This window comes from Cydia amplana, chromosome 24 (assembly GCF_948474715.1).
Source record: "Cydia amplana chromosome 24, ilCydAmpl1.1, whole genome shotgun sequence".
NCBI lineage: Eukaryota > Metazoa > Arthropoda > Insecta > Lepidoptera > Tortricidae > Cydia > Cydia amplana.
In genome coordinates, this window is record NC_086092.1 from 6,981,902 (window position 1) to 7,003,411 (window position 21,510).

Genomic DNA, 21,510 nt, shown 5'->3' on the forward strand with positions numbered 1-21,510 from the left:
CCCTTTTTTTGACATAATGATTGATGATGTACCTAATCATAATCATCTTCCTCGCGTTGTCCCGACATTTCGCCACGGCTCTTGGGAGCCTGGGGTCCGCTTGGCAACTAATCCCAGTAATTGGCGTGGGCACTAGTTTTTACGAAAGCGACTGCCATCTGACCTTCCAACCCAGAGGGTAAACTAGGCCCGTATTGGGATTAGTCCGGTTTCCTCACGATGTTTTCCTTCACCGAAAAGCGACTGGTAAATATAAATGTATAAGTTCCGAAAAACTCATAATTGGTACGAGCCGGGGTTCGAACCCGCGACCTCCGGATTGCAAGTCGCACGCTCTTACCGCTAGGCCACCAGCGCTTCATGATGTACCTAATGATTGTCAGATTATCATTAGTCATAATTCTGAAAGCGTTAACTTTTCAGGAATTTCCTAAGGTTATCCTATAGATAGGTTAAGGTTTGTTTTATGGCAATCCTGAAAAGTTACGCGTTTCTGAGCGTACCCAATTATGACTAACGAAAATGCGGACAAACAATACATTATGACATTTATGACTTAAAACTTTATGGGAAACAATAGAGACCCGTAAATTTCATTCGATAGCGTGACGTGACGCACGCGTTTGCGTTAAGTGTCATTTTGTATGGGATTTTGAGTTTCCAAAGCGTCTCACTTGGCGCGCTATTCAATAGATAGATCAAAAGATAAAAAGATATATCAAAAGATAGCTAAGATATTATAATTTAAGTTGTATGTACGTCAACACTTTATTGTAAATAAGACAGATTACAAACACAATAAAAACAAAATATATTATTACAATGTACAAAGGCGAACTTATCCCTATAAGGGATCTCTTCCAGTGAACCTTTGAGCAATTGAGAGCTTAGTTTTAGAGTTAACTTTGTTTTATCTGAAATAAGAATCATACTGAAGTGATAAATACAAAAATAAATCGTTGATCAGGTTATTTCCCTAGCGGTGGACAATAAGCGTACGGCCTGTCGGTAAGAGGTTACCGAAGCCTATAGTATACTTCCAACTCTAGGGGTATCATGCGTGTTGCTGGCCCATTCAAAACTTCTCCCACTAATTAGGAAAAATACAAACATAAACATCACGTGATCACCTGTCATTAATCATAGAAAAGTAAGCGCCGGATGCTCCGACCCGGACACGGCCCGGTCTAACGTGAGTCATCCATTAGGAAAAATATAAACCGTAAGTCAGCCCAAATCAATGAACATTACCGTTTGAGGCCTTCCAAGGTGATACACCTTATATATAACCGCGAAAATCGAGTTCGCAAATAGCGGGCATTTTACTCTGTCACTCTAATTACGCCTTCATTGGAGTAAAAGAGAAAAATACAAGTACCCAAAATACCATTTTGCATCACAAAAGACCCCCACCATGTTTAAAACGTCTTAAACGTCAAACGACATCAAAGAATTCAGGCCCTTTCAAAAACAAAACACTGTCGCGTCATCTGCGTACGAATCATGGTTCACACTTTTAAGAGGAAAAGAGACGACTGGTTGTCCATACAAACGTAGTCCCCATTTTCCTCTCTGGATATTAACATTACCGTAAAATGGGGTGAGTAGGCGCAAAACTGACATTCACACCTCGATAAGATTTTATTTTTACATATGCAAACTGAATGGTGTATATAATAAGTGTACCGGACGTTTGTATTTTAGTTTTGATTTTACTTTGGGTAGTTCCATTTCACAACTTTGACGATAAACAGGAAAACCCACCTCACCCCGTAGTCCCTCGTATTTGGGGTAAGTTTTGGGTTTTCATACAAAGGTGATTTTGGAAGATTGTTGGATCGATTTTTTTTATTATGAGTATTACTATAGCTCCATTTTAAGCGCTGGTGGCGTAGCCGTAAGAGCGTGCGACTTGCAATCCGGAGGTCGCGGGTTCGATCCCCGGCTCGTACCAATGAGTTTTTCGGAACTTATGTACGAAATATCATTTGATATTTACCAGTCGCTTTTCGGTGAAGGAAAACATCGTGAGGAAACCGGACTAATCCCGATACGGGCCTAGTTTACCCTCTGGGTTGGAAGGTCAGATGGCAGTCGCTTTCGTAAAAACTAGTGCCCACGCCAATTACTGGGATTAGTTGCCAAGCGGACCCCAGGCTCCCATGAGCCGTGGCAAAATGCCGGGACAACGCGAGGAAGATGATGACTATAGCTCCATTTTAAATTGGAATACATTATTTTTGTAGCAGTAGCCTTAAAAATCCATCTCACCCCCCTTTCATCCCTTCTCTTCCCATTCATAACCCAACTCTCCCCGCGAACCCTACTCATCCCATTTTACGGTATGAAAAATATTTTACACCATTTGATGTACACCTTCAATGTTACACAACTAAGGCCGCAGAAGTATCTGACACGATCTTATTTGTAGAGCCATAAGAGCGTGTCACATATTTTTGCGGCCTTCGAAGAGTAACATTATTGCAGGTGACTATTTAGTATTTACCATAGTGATGATCCTTCGTTTGATTTTTTTCTATAATTATGAGAGTTAGGAGCAAAGAACAAATTCCGTGATTTTAAACACTCCTAGCTCTTATAATAATTAAAACGATCCAAGGGGACAGGGCTATGCTTGATTATATATCAAATTGTGTCAAAATATGTTCAATAATGTTAATATCCAGAGAGGAAAATGGGGACTACGTTTGTATGGAAAGGCGGTTACGGAGGCGGTCGTCCATTTTCGTCTTACCTGATATTTCGTAAGCCATTTATGACTGCATGACATTTATGACTTAAATCTTTATGGGAAACAATAGAGACCCGTAAATTTCATTCGATAGCGTGACGTGACGCACGCGTTTGCGTTAAGTGTCATTTTGTATGGGATTTAGAGTTTCCAAAGAGTCTCACTTGGCGCGCAAATGATAAAACGTCTTGTCTTGTCTTATAAATGAAGTTGTATTTATAGTGTGTCAAGGGTCTGTTTAATTTCAAACACAGACAGAGAGAATCATACTATCTTTGTCTTACACTAGTACTAGCACCCAAAAGAAAAGAATGAGTATAGTTTTTTTGTTCCTATTTACTGACAAGATTTGGTTGACCCAGTATACGTAAACACTTTATTGTAAATAAGACAGATTACAAACACAATAAAAACAAAATATATACTTACAATGTACAAAGGCGAACTTATCCCTTTAACATGTCAGCTCCCAAGGGCTCAAATTTGCGTCAGAACGCTTATGGGTGACGTCATATCGTGGGAAATGACGGGTTAAGGAATCTCTTCCAGTCAACCTTTGAGCAATTGCCTTAGTTTTAGAGTTAAGTTTGTTTTATCTGAAATAAGAATCATACTGAAGTGATAAATACAAAAATAAATCGTTGATCTAAGGAAATCCTAGCGGTGGCTAATAAGCGTACGGCCTGTCGGTAAGAGGTTACCGAAGCCTATAGTATACTTCCAACTCTAGTGGTAACATGTGCGTTGCTGACCCATTCAAAACTTCTCCCACTAATTAGGAAAAATACAAACCTAAACATCGCGTGATCACCTGTCATTGTCATAGAAAAGTAAGCGCCGGATGCTCCGGCCCGGACACGGCCCGGTCTAACGTGAGTCATCCATTTGGAAAAATACAAACCGTAAGTCAGCCCAAATCAATGAACATTACCGTTTGAGGCCTTTCAAGGTGATACACCTTACATTCAGGGCTAAAATCGAGTTCGTAAATAGCGGCCATTTTTCTCTGTCACTCTAATTACGCCTTCATTGGAGTAAAAGAGAAAGATCCAAGTACCCAAAATACCATTTTGCATCACAAAAGACCCCAACCTTGTTAAAAACGACCTAAGCGTCAAACAACATCAAAGAATTCAGGCCCTTTCACAAACAAAAGACGTCGCGTCAGTCGCGTCATCGTCTGCGTACGAAACATGGTTCACACTTTTAAGAGGAAAAGAGACGACTGGTTGTCCATACAAATGTAGTCCCCATTTTCCTCTCTGGATATTAACATTACCGTAAAATGGGGTGAGTAGGCGCAAAACTGACATTCACAACTCGATAAGATTTTATTTTTACATATGCAAACTGAATGGTGTATAATAATATAGGTAATAAGTGTTCCGGACGTTTGTATTTTAGTTTTGATTTTATTTTGGGTAGTTCCATTTCATAACTTTGACGATAAACAGAAAACCCACCTCACCCCGTAGTCCCTCGTATTTGGGGTAAGTTTTGGGTTTTCATACAAAGGTGATTTTGGAAGATTGTTGGATCGATTTTTTTTATTATGAGTATTACTATAGCTCCATTTTAAATTGGAATACATTATTTTTGTAGCAGTAGCCTTAAAAATCCATCTCACCCCCCTTTCATCCCTTCTCTCCCCATTCATAACCCAACTCTCCCCGCGAACCCTACTCACCCCATTTTATGGTATGAAAAATATTTTACACCATTTGATGTACACCTGCAATAATGTTACACAACTAAGGCCGCAAAAGTATCTGACACGAACTTATTTGTAGAGCCATAAGAGCGTGTCACATATTTTTGCGGCCTTCGAAGAGTAACATTATTGCAGGTGACTATTATCATAGTGATGATCCTTCGTTTAATTTTTTTCTATTTTTTTTTTGATAATTATGAGAGTTAGGAGCAAAAAACAAATTCCATGTTTTTAAACACTCCTAACTCTTATAATAATTAAAATGATCCAAGGGGACAGGGCTATGCTTGATTATATATCAAATTGTGTCAAAATATGTTCAATAATGTTAATATCCAGAGAGGAAAATGGGGACTACGTTTGTATGGAAAGGCGGTTACGGAGGCGGTCGTCCATTTTCGACTTACCTGATATTTCGTAAGCCTTATTTGCAAAGCCGTACGATTTACTTGTGGTCAAGAGTTGAACATGTTATTCTGATCTTAAAGACGTCAAAAGCCCAGTATGTCTTGGTCTCTGAATATAAGGAGGTTTAAGAGAGATAGAGCTCAAGTTAAATTAAAGATGTTGAAGGCAGGTGAAGGATTGCTCGTTATCTCGCGTAGGTGTGGAGTCTTGGCGCGTATGGTATGCTAATTTGGGGTTCTGTTGGTATGAAAAACTCCTTTTGTGAGTGTAAAGTAGAATGGATGAAGTGTTCATAATTATCTGTACACAACTTTGTTGTTTAACACATTTTTAGGGTTCCGTACCCAAAGGGTAAAAACGGGACCCTATTACTAAGACTCCGCTGTCCGTCCGTCCGTCTGTCACCAGGCTGTATCTCACGAACCGTGATAGCTAGACAGTTGAAATTTTCACAGATGATGTATTTCTGTTGCCGCTATAACAACAAATACTAAAAACAGAATAAAATAAAGATTTAAGTGGGGCTCCCATACAACAAACGTGATTTTTGACCGAAGTTAAGCAACGTCGGGCGGGTCAGTACTTGGATGGGTGATCGTTTTTTTGCTTGTTTTGCTCTATTTTTTGTTGATGGTGCGGAACCCTCCGTGCGCGAGTCCGACTCGCACTTGGCCGGTTTTTAACGTTCTTTTTTCGTGTTGTCTTAGATTTCCTTCCATCATTTTATACCTTCAAAAAGTAAGACTTTTCGGGTTTCTTAAATGATATTTCCTTTTTTAAAGGTTGAATATAACAAAATAACTGCATGTTTACATTTTTAAGAGGGTTTGTAACTGTAATCACCAAAACATCATCTGAGAGAAAAAAGCTTTTCTGTGTTTAGGATCCTCAAAATGTTATCTTATCTTGTCAAATAAGCGAAAAATTCTGATCTTCTAATATTTTAGCTATTCTTAACAAACATTTAAATTGTATATAACTACGATACATAATATTATACTACATAGTATATAACAAAGTCGCTTCCCGCTGTCTGTCCCTATGTATGCTTAGATCTTTAAAACTACGCAACGGATTTTGATGCGGTTTCTTTTAATAGATAGAATGGTTCAAGAGGAAGGTTTATGTATAATTTGTTAACCCGTGCGAAGCCGTGGCGGGTCGCTAGTACTAATAAATAATAATGATCCTGACTTTTTAGTCATTTTTGCATACGATATTACATAATCATCATCATCATCATCCTGGCGTCAATCCCAGCTGTGCCCCCGCGCGGGGCGCGAGGACCCGGGGTCCGCCTTCCGACTCCTTCGTGTCCACTTTGCCCGATCTTCGGCGTCCCTGGTGGTGAGTCCGTTGGCACGCATGTCCTCCTTAACGACATCAAGCCATCGCTTCCTGGGCCGGCCTTTTCTTCCCGTACCGGGAGGAGGCGGCATGGCCAGGCATTTGTTACCCACGTAACTTGCCGGTCTGCGCGAGACGTGGCCATACCAACGAAGGCGGCACTCTTGCAGTTTGTCAGCGATGTCACGGACGCCAAGACTACCCCTGATGTGGGCGTTTCGGACGCGATCCTTGCGTGAAACTCCGCACATCCACCGCAGCATCTTCATTTCCGTGACACGCAGTTCCTGCTTGTGCCGCTCTAGTAAAGGCCAAGTCTCGCTGCCGTACAGAAGGGCAGGTCTAATGATGGTCTTATAGACCTGTCCCTTCGATATTACATAATATCATATTGTAAACCTAATAAAGTGCTAGAACCCGACTCGCACTTGCCATTTCCATCCGCATGATGTCACTCTTTTTTCCATACATTATCTCATACATTGTCGATTATTATTTGTAATTGGTTATCAAAAACCGTCAAAGTGTACAGTAAAATCGGTAATGATGTATCATTGTATCAAATAACAAAGATTCATTGATTTTATAAGATGTGTAAAGTACATTTTCATTTTGAGTTTTAATCGTGTGTCGATAGATGGCAGTAAATTTACTGCGACTACAAAATGTACTATGACAGGAGTCCTCTATAACTACCTACTGAACGGATTTTCATGTGTTTTTCACATATCAATAGAGTGATTCTTGAGGAAGGTTTTGGTGTAAAATTTGTTGTTTTTGTGTAACCCGTGCGAAGCCGGGGCGGGTCGCTAGTTGATGACTAAAATAGGAACTAGAGTCTCTCACCTCAATTAAGTCATCATCAAAATTAGAAAAAACCGACCAAGTGCGAGTCGGACTCGCGTTCCGTACGGTAAATCCGACTTACGCTTGACTGCACATTTCTAATAGGTTTTCTTGACATGTATAGGTTTTTATTATTTAAGACACAAATATACATGGAACATTAAATAAAATAATAATATAAACTATCTATAAATAAACGCCTTATAAATAAAAAACGGCCTCCAAGAAAGAAAGGTAAATAACTATTTTGTCAATTTTTTTTCAAAATTTTAGACCTAGTAGTTTCGAAGATAAAGAGGGGGATGGTCGGACAGACAGACAGACGCACGAGTGAACCTATAAGGGTTCCGTTTTTCCTTTTGAGGTGCAGAACCCTAAAAACGCAACGTTTCCGCTTCTATCAAATCACAGACCAAAATGAGAAAAATCGCGATCGCATCATAATCGCACGCTTTTTTCCAAGTCAGGGCAAAAACGCGACCACGTGGGCAGGTCAACGGCTGGCCCAGTGCGCGCGCGGGTCGCTGAACGCGCACACATGCGCAAGCGCAACGTGCGTACGCGCGCGTTAGTGTGTAGCGTAGCGCACACGCTGTTCGATTGTGAACCTTATTGCAAAGCTCTAAGGTTCAGCGACAGTCAAATGAAAGCTGTATGTGCTCAATTGTTTAGTTTTCAAAAGGAATACGACGGTGTTGTAGACAAATAGTGTTTGTATTAATTTTTGCAATATCTTCGCAATATACAAAAATCTTTATTTTTTACAAATATACAAATAACTTTATTTTTCATGAAATATGGTACAAAAGATGGTCAGACAATAATGTATAAGCCGCTGAAAGCTGAGAATAAATAATAGTACCAGGTACAGAAGGTTCACTCTCTAACAAAACGTACACAGATATGACCGCTAGGTGGCGCAAGCGCGAGCAGGCGACCGTTCCGTAGCGGTGCACCTTCCAAACAAATTACGAATACGTTCGGTGGAGTTTTATTAAAATGCAACGCAATAAAAAAAAACACCTTATGGGCGGTTAGGCAATAAAACATTTTTTACTAAAAAATGTATAGAAAAGTGTGTATTTTCTAAAGAACGCCCATAAAACAATGATTTATAACTCAAGATAGGTTATAGGCGTTCCAAAATTTAAGCGCTTACCTTGTGACAAATTGGACAAGTTGCCTTTAGTCGCGGCTGGACAAGCGAGAAATGTGCACGTGCTAACGAGCTCCCGCACACCGAAAGAGAAAGAGACGAGCTTATGTTGAACGAGTGTGACAAAGATGGATGGAATGAGAAAATTAATCAAAAATAACAGATTTCTTCGTAGGCACAGAAATAAATATGGAAGTATTTTTTGTGTTCCTCATGTACGAGTATAACCTATCTATGGTTATATAATATCATTGCCATGAAATGATTTTGCCATCTACGATGATCTGCGATGATCTATTACCAATCTATACTATAAACTATTTTCCACCATTTTCATTTAATTTCCATCCAAATGTAACGCTATTAAAACGTCCCAGATGAGTTTTATGTTTTATGGCCAACGTACAAACAGCAACTCTCTTAACTGTTCATCGATGGACCTTATGCCTCTTGTAATAAGGTTTACCAACTGTCAGTTAACAGTGTGGGCGATCAACACCCTTAAATGTTTATCAGTGGACCTTATGCCTTCGTAATAAGGTTCACGAACAGTCAGTTAACATTGTGGACGATGGTACGCGGAACTCCTAAATAAACTTGTCCCGGTTTCCAACTGGGTTGTGTATACCGTCGGAACAATAATATATTGGTCATTAAGAAATTCGCCTGGCACACATATTAGTGTGTACTCGATTTTGTGTATTTCGTTCAATAATATCTCCACTGCATTTAAATTCTACTAATAGAATTGAAAACGAGTGATCAATACCACTAAGGGGTTTTCAGAAAAAATGGTGCCAATTACTTTTTTCGAAAAATCATCAACTTTTGGGTTATTGAGACTCAGAATCACGAATAGGTACTATTGAGTGAGACAGAAAAAAGTAGAGATGCCACGAATATTCGGCAACTATTCGGTATTCGGCCTATTCGGCCACTTTGCCGAATATTCCGACCGAATATCTGTTGCACCTACTTAAAAAGAGAAATTGCACAATAAAAATAACCAAAAACTATGTAGGTAATGTAGGTAGGTAGAATATGTTCTTGGAAAGTTGTTAACTACGAAGACCCTCTTTGAGCATTTTTTGTTTTATTTTTATCATGAGTCTCTTTTGTTTGACTCTATTCTTTCTTAATAAATTATTCTTATTCTTATTCTTCTTATTCTTATTCATTAATGCTGATCAACAAAAATATAACGTCATCTAACGTTGAGCTTTGTTAGCGATCAGTTTTCATAATGACTCCAAATGTTCGCATGTCATGCCGAATATTCGGTATTCGGCCGAGAGAGGGGCCGAATATTCGGTATTCGGTCAAAACCACTATTCGGGGCATCTCTAGAAAAAAGGGTCCCCAGTTTTTCATACAAAGTTTGGGTGTCAGTTTGAGGAGTAAGTACACCTTACAGTTTAATTTTTTGCTCGTGTTACAGACTACACCTGGTATACCTACTTTATGACCCCAAACGGACGACATTTAAAAAATAACCTAAAAAACTTAGTACGTTTTTTAGGGTTTACTTTTTAGGGTTCCGTACCCAAAGGGTAAAAACGGGACCCTATTACTAAGACTCCGCTGTCCGTCCGTCCGTCCGTCCGTCTGTCACCAGGCTGTATGTCACGAACCGTTGAAACAGTTGAACAGTTGAAATTTTCACAGATGATGTATTTCTGTTGCCGCTATAACAACAAATACTAAAAATAGAATAAAATAAAGCTTTTAAGTGGGGCTCCCATACAACAAACGTGATTTTTGACCGAAGTTAAGCAACGTCGGTCGGGGTCAGTACTTGGATGGGTGACCGTTTTTTTGCTTGTTTTGCTCTATTTTTTGTTGATGGTGCGGAACCCTCCGTGCGCGAGTCCGACTCGCACTTGGCCGGTTTTTTGACGTGATAACGTCTTATAAATCGATGAACACCGGTAGCATGCACGAAAAAGTGTCACGTTGTGGACAGATCTCCATGGTAACGTTGTGGACAGATCTCCGTGGTAACGTATAAAAGTATGGAATATATCATTAATGTTTTTTATGACGTTATCACGCAAAATTATCGTCCGTAAACCGACTTTACAGACAACCATATTTTTTTATGTCGTCCGTCATTTTGCATTACTACTTTGCGCAACTTACACCATTCCAATAACCCGGGGTTAACCCATTAAACCTGGAGTTACCATAAGTTACCAGTACAATTTGACATTGGGTATGTACTATAGTTATTTTTGATACAAGTGCGAAAAAGAGGAAATTCGAAACGAGTGGCGATAAATTAAAACACGACCGAAGGGAGTGTTTTAAATCGACACGAGTTGCGAATTACCTATTCGCACGTGTATCGAACAACGTTTTACAGTACATATGGCACTTTAAAGTTTCGACATACGCACGAAGATGCTATTTTACGCACTAGTGTACCCCCATACGTACTGTAAAAATTATTTTAGTTAACGGTCGTCCGTGTGGGGCCATAAAGCCGGAAGGTGCCGGAAACACATCAATTGCGAGAACCGCCGATCGATTCCCTGGACGCCCGATCTGGAAATAGGGTTGTCAGAATAGGATATTTGACTACTAGTCAAATCAGTTTCTTTTTTCGAATTGTCAAAACGATTTGGCCACTATGGAATTTCTATGAAACACTATTAGCATGTGACGTCACAATCAAATTACCTACTCTTTGTAGTTTGATATTGATTCGGGTTTTAAAATAGAAATTGTGTCTATAAATAACTGCTGTCTACGTTTCTCTATTAATCTTCTGGTGCTTTATTTCATGCATGTTGGTCTAAAATAATTTATTCTAAATACAGTCAAATACCCTATTAGGGTCGGTTGCACTAAGCTGTTTGTCATCGTTAAAGTGTTCGCTAAATTTTGTTGTATGGAAAGTTTCATAGTAATCTCCCGCGGCGCGCCGGGTGACGTTGATCAGTTTGTCTAGTGCGGAGATGGTGCAACTGGCAGTTAGAATAGATTAATTTAGCGAACAGCATCATTTCATAAAAAATATAGACTCCGACCACGCTAACTTTTCACAAACTTGGCAGTATGAATATGTAGGTTCGTCGTGATCCGACTCTAATTGAAATGAATGGGATAAAAAGTAGTACGAGTACGAGCTCGCATTATACGTCTTTCCTGTGGACATCATAAAAATGGAATTTAAAGATAAATTTTCTTACTGCACCTTCTATAGGTATGTTCAAAACGAATACTTCTTAAAAGCTGTTTGATGAAAGCCTTCATAAAATGTACCCAAATCGTTTACTATTACATATAGGTATGTATTACACAAGAAAAACGCCTCTGTTTTCCGGATCTCTTTGACTTGAATGACTTTTGTTATTAACAGACAATTCTAATTAGGCTTCCGTGCCCGAATCTGGTACTACTCTGTCCGTCTGTCTGTTTAGCTATATCTCAAGAACCGTTGCGATCGCCCATAGGCTGATAACCACCTACCATCAAATGTGCTGTATGTTTATTTGCCTCCGACTTATTAGTAGTAGGCCCTACATTTCTGGTTGTGACAACCCTTAGCCCACTAGGACACTTAATAACACCTATTTGACACACAACTGATACCGGCAGTTCGTTCGCCGGACGACGACCTGGCCGAAATTGCGGGTCAACGTATCTCGATTAATATCAAAAAGTCGCAACTATTCGTTTCAGGTACTTGTAAATGTAACCTTATTGTCTAATGCATTGAGTTCATTTTTAACCTGTGTAATTATGGCAACTGATATGCTTTTAGAGTTACATTTTGATCGCAAAAGTCGAAAGTATCAGCTGCAGTTTTCTAAAATCCAATCTTATTTATTGTATTATAGAGTTGATTTTTAATTGTTTCGTTAGTGCAGGTAATACTTTTTAATTCTGTAATTGATTTTTCTAGCCGTTGCAATTCGTAACTAGATTCGGATTCGAAAATTTACAGTTTAAACGGATGTTGTGTTTCCCCTTGTTGCAAATTTTGGAATATTTATTTGAAAATAGAACTTTTATAGGACTGATCCTAGTTTATATTTATTATTAACCAACTTCAATTTTTTGATTTTATGATTTTATGATTTTATGATAAGTATTTTGCGGTTATAATAAAAATAATTTAAAAACTGCTAAGGTATAAAAGGATTACTTCTTATGAAGTTAAAAATGTATGAGAGATTTTCTTAGTTGAAAAAATGTGTTTCCCTTTTGATATTGAGTAACTATTGCAAACATAAAACCGAAATAATCCCAAAAAAGCCTAGTTTAACCTCTGAGTTCCCGGTCAGATGCCAATCAATTCATTGAAAACTAGTTCCTGCGCCAATTCTTCAGATAAGGTTACCGAACGGTCCCGAGCTCCTTCAGGGTGCAACCGGGAAATCACCAAAAATAAGAAAAAACTTTTTTTTATTTGTATTTTAAAAGCGTATTTTGACGTGTGTAACTGCCTTTATTGTCAAAAAGGTCACCAATGAGTTCATAGTTCGTTAAACCCCCGCGTTTTGAAATTCGAATACGCTCCACATTTGGCTTTTTGAATTCGGAATATAATTTAACGGTCATTTGGAGTTGACACTGCTCGGGGTTGCGGATTCGATTCCAGAAATTTTATTGCTGAAATTAAAATAAGTTTTTGGCAAAAAGTTCATTTTTGGTACAATGTAAGCTTTTATCGCTGACTGTACTTTTCTTACGACAGACAACTAATACCTACTCATCGAAACAATTCTAAAAACCCCTAACACAATTAGGTTGCGTTGTTTCATCACAGAGTTCCTATGGCCACCTCCTGTCTTCATCATCAGATCAGCTCGATGGTACCATAATATTGCATTGTCACCCGACTTACATGTGTATGCAAAATTTCAGCTCAATCGGAAATCGGGAAGTGGATCAAATTTAACTTGCAAGATTCCATTATGTAATCTTGCTATTAGCTCAACCTGTATGTAACTAACTATGTAGTTAGTTACATACAGGTCGACCTAATAAAAGCTTGTTAAAAAAGGTTGGTAATTATTTTAAACACAACTATTAACTTTAATCGCATTGCAATAGTATTTTATGCAACCGTTGTTTAAGAGAGGTCAAAAAAGGCGAGTGGGTGGTGAAAGGGGAGTGGGTGGTGGTGGAGTGGTTGTTAATAAAGACGCCACGAGTATTTTTTGAGACAGTTAAATAACGTTGCATACAATACTTTTTCTACGACCAAGCACTTACTTTGAAATACGTAAATTTAATTAGTTATTTTCGATACAAGTGCGAAAAAGAGGAAATTCGAAACGAGTGGCAATAAATTAAAATACGACCGAACAGAGTGTTTTAAATCGACACGAGTTGCGAATTACCTATTCGCACGTGTATCGAACAACGTTTTACAGTACATATGGCACTTTAAAGTTTCGACATACGCACGAAAAGTGCTATTTTACGCACTAGTGCGGAAAAGTAGCCCCATATGTACTGTAAAAATATTTTTCATTCAAGAAGTAGCAAAAATTGAGGGTACGGGCTGAAAAAGAATGAATTAAATTAAAAAAACATGTCTATGGTTCACTTATTTGTCAGAGATGACATTTAAAATATGGTTGGCAACAATGTATTTCATTCAATGTTTTTTAAGTGGTCATTACACGAAGTATCGAAAAACTGCCAAAAAGATACTGCACGACCCTTTACATGACAAATAAAAATACGGGAGTAGAAAAAATATAAAACTATACTGGTATAAATAAATAAATAAAGTCATGGTTTATTTAGCAAATTATTTTGGGTATTATTTTATTGGAATAAATTACCTTTTAGAGTATAAGCCCACTCAAAATAACATGTTTACAAGTCAACGAACTCCTACTGATAAAACATGCAATTTTTATCAATTTTTAAGTACATATAGTACAGATTTAAAGATATCGGCCATAGCAACAATTTGTATTTACAATATTTTATCATCATAGTACATTTCTTAGTACACACGTGTTTTATTACAAATATTTGAAGTAATATTGTACATTGACCTTTCCATACCGTAAAATGGGGTGAGTAGGGTTCGCGGGGAGAGTTGGTTTATGAATGGGGAGATAAGGGATGAAAGGGGGGTGAGATGGAATTTTAAGGCTACTGCTACAATAATAATGTATTCCAATTTAAAATGGAGCTATAGTAATACTCATAAAAAAAATCGATCCTACAATCTTCCAAAGTCACCTTTGTATGAAATCCCATCTCACCCCAATTACGAGGGACTACGGGGTGAGGTGGGATTTCCTGTTTATCGTCAAAGTTATGAAATGGAACTACCGAAAATAAAATAAAAACTAAAATACAAACGCCCGGAACACTTATTATATACACCATTCAGTTTGCAGACGTATGTAAAGATAAAATTTTATCGAGGTTTGAATGTCAGTTTTGCCCCTACTCATCCCATTTTACGGTAGTTTACGTATTAAGAGGATGTGACCAAGATCCCTATTACGGTAAGATTACCTACAATAGGCTACATGACTAATTTTTTTTATGGTATCAATCGATCGGGTTTGTTTTTAGGATCAAATAAATGTCTATATGGGACCCATTGCATTAAAGTAACACAAAAGTCAGTAATTGTAGTCAAAGGCCGACAGTCGCACGTCACTCACGAAACGCCCTAAACAAAACGGCCAGGGGCCGTGACGACTTCGCCCATCATGTAGTATGGACAAAACAAGAAAATTGCGTTTTTGTCGGTGAAATATTGCGTTTATGTATATAGTTGCTATACAATATTTTTTTGAATGAAATGTAAGGAATCGAATGGTACCCTTACTTTCATCGTTTTTGGAAGTTAAAAAAAACTTAAATTTTGAAACTTTCAGGTCCTGTATTTTTGTAATTATTCAATATTTTATTTTAATATCCACATTATTGTGATAAATTGCTCGTTTGCTATCTATTTTACTAGATTTTGTTATAAAATTCAACATGTGTCATCATCCCTATTGTGAATTTTGTATTACTTATGTACAATATTTAGTCGCATAATATACTCGTATTTTAGTGATCTTATGATGGAGACAGGAGGTGGCCATAAGAACTCTGTGATAAAACAACGTAACCTTCTGTTTGGGTTTGTTAGAATTGTCGATGAGTATTCAATCAATCAAACTTTTATTGATTTGTTAGTTGTTGTAGATTGATCTATTAGTTGTCTGTTGAAAGAAAAGTACAGTCAGCTGCAATAAAATGTTATACAACGAAGGCCGCAAAAATATTTGACACAATCTTATTTGTAGAGCCGTGAGAACTTGTCACATATTTTTGCGACCTTCGAAGAGTAACATATTATTGCAGGTATTTGTAGAATCAGCGATAAAAGCTTGTATCAAAAAGGGTATTGATTGACGTGACAGACACACCGACAGACGGACGGACAACGAAGTGATCCTATAAGGGTTCAGTTTTTTTTCCTTTTGAGCGGAACCCTAAAAATGATGTTTTTGACAACTTATCTTAATCCTGATTTTAGGGCTACAGGGTAGTTCCCACTTCCCAGGCACTTACGCCCTTCTGTCCCTCCGGGTGGTGACCTTGAGTGCGAGCGAGACGCCCGTGACGTCACGGACCTCTCGCTCTAGGCTGACGACCTATTGATCCCTGTTTTTAATTTTTAACGGAAATGGGTTTATGAATTTTATGATGTTATACTGTATGATACAGGATGCTTTCTGTAACAGGAGCAATAAATTAAACTAAAGGCTGTACTCCTCAAACTGACCAACATTTATTCAGCAACTTTTAAAAATTATGAATCCTTTAGACTTCCTCTTTTTCATACAAAATAAATATTGCCTTCAATGTAGTACGCTGACATCAGTGTGTTTGACGTTGTCACGCTTTCAACATAACAAAATTTGCAATACATTGCGTCTTAGAATAAACTTAAAAGTGTAATAAAAATTAAAACATAAGTTATTTTCAAAAGTTGCTGAACAAATGTTGGTCAGTTTGAGGAGTACAGCCTACAGTTGAATTTATTGCTCCTGTTACAGGAAACACCCTGTATAAGGTTTTTAATCCCACTACTAATTACATAATATTATAAGTTCGAAAGTCTTTCTGTCTGTCTGTTACCTCTTCACGCTTTATCGCGGAACCGATTTAGATGTATAAAAATACATATATAATAAATACCTTTTTTTTGTCTACTTATTTAAAAGAAGCCTTTATCAAAAAGACATGTCGGCTCCGTTGGGGATTCTATAATAAATAATTTCAACAAGTGTTACTAAACAAGGACATCAAAAAAACTGTAGGTACACGAATTTCGCAATTTTTGACAGGGGTTCCGCCAATATTGATTGAAAAACCCCAATATATGTTACCCATTACTGTTAATAAATACTTAATTACTACCTCATTATCTTTACACAAATTCACTAACGGCTAAATGAATAAGAGATTCCGTAGATATGAAATAGTAAAGATATGTGACGTTCCACGGCAAAAGGGACCATTGCCCCGGCTGAATATTGGAGCGGCGTTAATTAATGGCGTAAGCGCCAGCCGCCATAAGGTACCTTTTGCCGTGGAACGTCACATATATCTTTACTATTTCATATCTAATGAATCACTAATTCATTTCCCGAATCGCGCCGTAAGTCCCGTAAGTCCCACAACTCCCACAGTAAGCTAAAGAAGGCTTGTGTTGTGGGTACTTAATAAATATATAGAAGACACCCATGACTCAGGAATAAATATCCGTGCTCATAACACGAATAAATGCCTTTACCGGGATTTGAACCCGGGATCATACGCTTCATTAGCAGGGTCACTACCCACTAGGCCAGACAGGTCAACTAAAAACTCATTGGACCGCTCTAAAAGTTCTCGGTCACCTCTCTTCTTCCTCGCGTTGTCCCGGCATTTTGGCCACGGCTCATGGGAGCCTGGGGTCCGCTTGGCAACTAATCCCAGTAATTGGCGTAGGTACTTTTTTACGAAAGCGACTGCCATCTGACCTTCCAACCCAGAGGGTAAAACTAGGCCTTATTGGGATTAGTCCAGTTTCCTCACGATGTTTTCCTTCACCGAAAAGCGACTGGTAAATATCAAATGATATTTCGTACTTAAGTTCCGAAACACTCATTGGTACGAGCCGGGGGTTTGAACCCGCGACCCCACGCTATTGCAAGTCGCACGCTCTTACCGCTAGGCCACCAGCGCTTCTTCTAAAAGTTCTCGGTCATTTCGCAACATTTCATAACATAACCCCACACAAGTCAATCACCCACAATTTGAACGTCCTTGCGCCCCCGTATAATCACCTTTGGGGTCAAAGACATTAAAAACACCATAAAACGTCCTAAGTACATAATGAGTAATTGTGACCACGTGGCCATGAGATATTTTGGGAGTATTTTTGAAAGGATGTTCCAAAAGTTTTCAGGTTTACCTTCGGGGTCAATGACAGTAAAATAAAGTGATAGTCATTAATGGGACCACGTGGGTTTGGATCGCGAGATATTTTGACGTATTTTGAAAGGTGTGCTCTGAAAGTTTTTGGACAGCTGTTTGGATGACGTTTCAGGTTTGGAACCAAATCAACACTTTTAATTATAGAGACGTTACTTTTTCAGTTTAATTTTCAATAATACTTTTTTATTTTTTACTTGTATAATGATAAAGAGTTATTCACAATACATGAAGGTACAAATGGCGGACTTAATGCCTTAAGGCATTCTCTACCAGTCAACCAATGGGTCAAACCAGAAAGATTAAGTAGGTGCAGTGTCTTTTAATTTAACCTCTAAGTAAATAAATATAATTTCTGGACATCATAAAAAAAACAATTACAACTAATCAAAGCAAATATTTAATGATAATTATCAGGCACTATATCAGACTTAGGTACATCACAGTATGAAAACCTTAATTTCATTAATTTGTCTCGACCGGGGAATCAAACCCAGGACAGCGGGTTAGTCGGCCAAATACTGAGTCAGCCGGTCGATATTTAGGTCTGGGCTGAGTCAGATGTAGAAATGTTTAGTAGAGTCCTATTAGGTAATCTACTCTACCTAGGAATTTATCTATGAACCTAAAGAATGAAATATTTTAAAATTTCTAGGTTTCAATCTAGGATGCCCATAAATACTTTTAGCAATTTTTGTACTGTTTTTTCTCTTTGTGCGTTTGTGTGTCAAAGGCAAATATTTGTATAATAAAATAACTTGTTTTTTTTTTAGTTAAATGCTTATAAATTTTAATTTTAAATAACATTCTTAAAAGATGTGAAGATAAGTAAGAATTTTTTTTTGTCATTTGTCAAAATATTTTTGGGCACCCTATAATGTTTTTTTTATACCACATAGGTGGCAAACAAGCATACGGGCCGCCTGATGGTAAGCAGTCACCGTAGCCTATGGACGCCTGCAACTCCATGTAAATAAAATACGTAAATATTGTAAAATAGAATAGGAATGAGTTATACCTACGATCTAAATAAGCTAACATTTCTCGTTCTATGTTTGAATTTTAACGTAAATTCTAAAACTAAATTGACGAAAGGCACTTATATGTTTTTCTTATACCTTCTACAGGTAAGTACCTAAGTTATAGGAAAGAGCAATTAAAATCCCTATAAACATTAATTGCAAAATAAAAACAAAATGACTAATAAAACAAAACGAGCACACGAACGCATTTTCCGGGGTCACTGACCTCTTAACACACCGACAATATCAGTTACAATAGAAAAGCCGTTAATTAAAAACGAAATTCGAAAATCGAACGTTTGCCAAAATCGCGGTTCGAACGTTCCTAGGGTTCAACAACTTTTCACCGAAATCCACTTTGTTTGGGTCCTCGGTTCAACGCCCTGAGCGCCGCGGTGTGCGCGCCGCGCGTATAGATTACGTCGTCACGCACACACCCACATTGCGAGTCATACCGGCCAGTCATTTTGCTTCTTAATTACAATTAAAACTAAGATTTTTCCATTTCGAATTTTGAAAATCGAACGTTCTTTAGCACCAGCACCGGGTACGTGACTTTTTTCTTCTTAATAAGACTGTTTTACGCGGATTTTTGTCACTGGCTGGACGTTGAACTATAACTATGAGCTAGCTGGAATATTCGGATGAATTTTTTTTTCGTAGTCTTTGAAGATTCGACAGTGCGTCAGTCACGTTCGGAGCGTCGCGCGGGCAGCCAGTCGCCGTCGGGACACCGAGTTGTGCACTACATATAGTACAAAATAAACGTACAAATTTTTTCTTCTACAGTAGTGAGGTGAACGTATATTTTTACAAAGTGACAGTGAAGTGACCTAGCTGGATTTACAAAAGTGTGTTGCTGATTTTAAGTAACCGGACGGTTATTTAAAATCGTTCCCAAATTGGCATTTTTCCGTAACTTTAAAGAATTCAATCCTTCTTTCCGTTCTGTTTTTCTTTGCAGATTCAATGTTTTTTAAGGATAACATATTATACGGGAACAAGTGTGAACAATAAAAATAAAAAACAGTGCCTTACATGTTTTGAAGGGAAAGTGATTTATAAAACTTCACCACGGAGACAAAATGCCAAAAAAATTATTACTTTTCAAGAAGTTAATACCCGAAATAAACTTTGCAAAAAGAAACTTTACCGTTTTTAGCCGGAACATTATATATATCAGTTAACTGGTGCTTACATAACAACAAAGTTGAAAAATCGTGCCATAGTCATATGGTAAAAAAAAAGTTGCCTTAACGACCAAGTCGAACATCAAGAGAAACACCAAACACAGTGATAGTAGAATAATGCGAATGAGATTCGCACAGTGGTCGCAGACAACCTGAACCCTAGACAAAAAAAGTTTTTTTTTTTTGAAAATGAATAATAACCAGTTTCACGAGCTTTTTGGATCGCAATGGCCGCCTGATCAGCATGGAGGACACTCGTCAGCAACCACGATGCTGCACACGTCCTTGCCACAGGGGATGCAGCTGAAACGAGAACCGCACACGGATGTGATGCATAACCAGATGGGGATGGGGATGCAGGACATCTCAGGGTCTGTGGCTGACAGCACCTCCCCCCCTCCAGGGAGCAGCGACGGGATGTTCGGGTCCTCTATGAACACCATGTTTATGGATAAGAAGGCTGCTAATTCTATACGAGGTATGTTTTTTTTGGGCATGTTTTAATTGCAACGTTACTTTAATTTTTCGCCATGATGAAATATAAAATAAGGTCGCTGCCTGTTAGTAAGAGACTACCATAGTATATGGACGCTGTATACTCCAAGGACATCCCATTAATAATCGACTATTTAATATATTAAAAAAAATTAAAGAATCCTTCACTAAATTAAACCAGAGCCATAAATAAGATCAATATAACAATTTTTTGTATATTTTCAAAAGTTCAATGACCTTTGACCTACAATACGGGATTTTCACCTATTCTACGAATTTACTTAATTTCCATTCATAGCAATACATGAATGTCATGAATGCGTGATTTTCTAAAATAAAACGAGTATCTATAAATGCCAAAAGACTTGCAGCCATATTAGAACTTTAAGATACGTCAAATATTAGATATAGAAACGATATGGATCGGATATGTCAGTGTCAAACAAGTGTCAAAAGTGACGATTTTGTTTGAAGAATCGTCACTTTTGACACTTTTTTGACACTGACATATCCGATCCATATCATTTCTATATCTAATATTTGACGTATCTTATTGTTCGAATAAGGCTATTAGTTCAGAATGAAGTGGCATAATATCGTGTCAAACAAGTGTCAAAAGTGACGATTTTGTTTGAAGAATCGTCACTTTTCACACTTTTTTGACACTGACATATCCGATCCATATCATTTCTATATCTAATATTTGACGTATCTTATTGTTCGAATACGGCTATTAGTTCAGAATGAAGTGGCATATCGTGGGTGGTGAACGTTGTGGTTGCGGTGGTCCGTTGCACTATACTGTAGTTACTGTACCCACAAACGGTAATTTTTCACTTAAGTTATCACACAACGTTTCTTTCCTTGTCTTCATTATTCATCATAACATTTTAAGTAAGTATAGTTCATCTTAGCTAATTCTTCACCGATTGTAGTAACAACGTGACAATACTGACAGTGTAACAATATTTTTTTTTAAATAAGGTCATGGGTCAATCAACTATTTCTTGTTGTTATTCTGTCCCATCAGCGAGGAGACAATAGTAGCATAGATTGTTAGAAGAACTGCTGTACCATGGTCTACTAACATGCTCAGTAGATGTCCCATTATGGAAAGGTCTTATTTC

At 37.9% G+C, this 21,510-nt stretch overlaps 2 protein-coding genes across 9 annotated transcripts in view; one reads left to right on the forward strand and one right to left on the reverse strand.

Annotated features, from left to right (window-relative positions):
- The window catches only part of LOC134659242 (androgen-dependent TFPI-regulating protein-like), a 317,918-nt gene that overhangs the window by 221,985 nt on the left and 74,423 nt on the right, over positions 1-21,510 (reverse strand). The window lies entirely within an intron of this gene.
- LOC134659230 (probable nuclear hormone receptor HR3) overlaps positions 1-21,510 on the forward strand; it is a 200,875-nt gene that overhangs the window by 130,997 nt on the left and 48,368 nt on the right. Inside the window, exon 1 of one of the 8 annotated variants that reach the window (XM_063514860.1) lies at positions 19,271-20,366. The exons of 6 other annotated variants lie outside the window; for them this stretch is intronic. In XM_063514860.1, coding sequence (XP_063370930.1) covers positions 20,078-20,366 — 289 coding nt within the window. In that variant the 5' untranslated portion in view covers positions 19,271-20,077. Of the gene's footprint in view, positions 1-19,270; positions 20,367-21,510 lie in introns of those variants that run through there. One more of the 8 variants, XM_063514866.1, reaches the window with a different exon arrangement.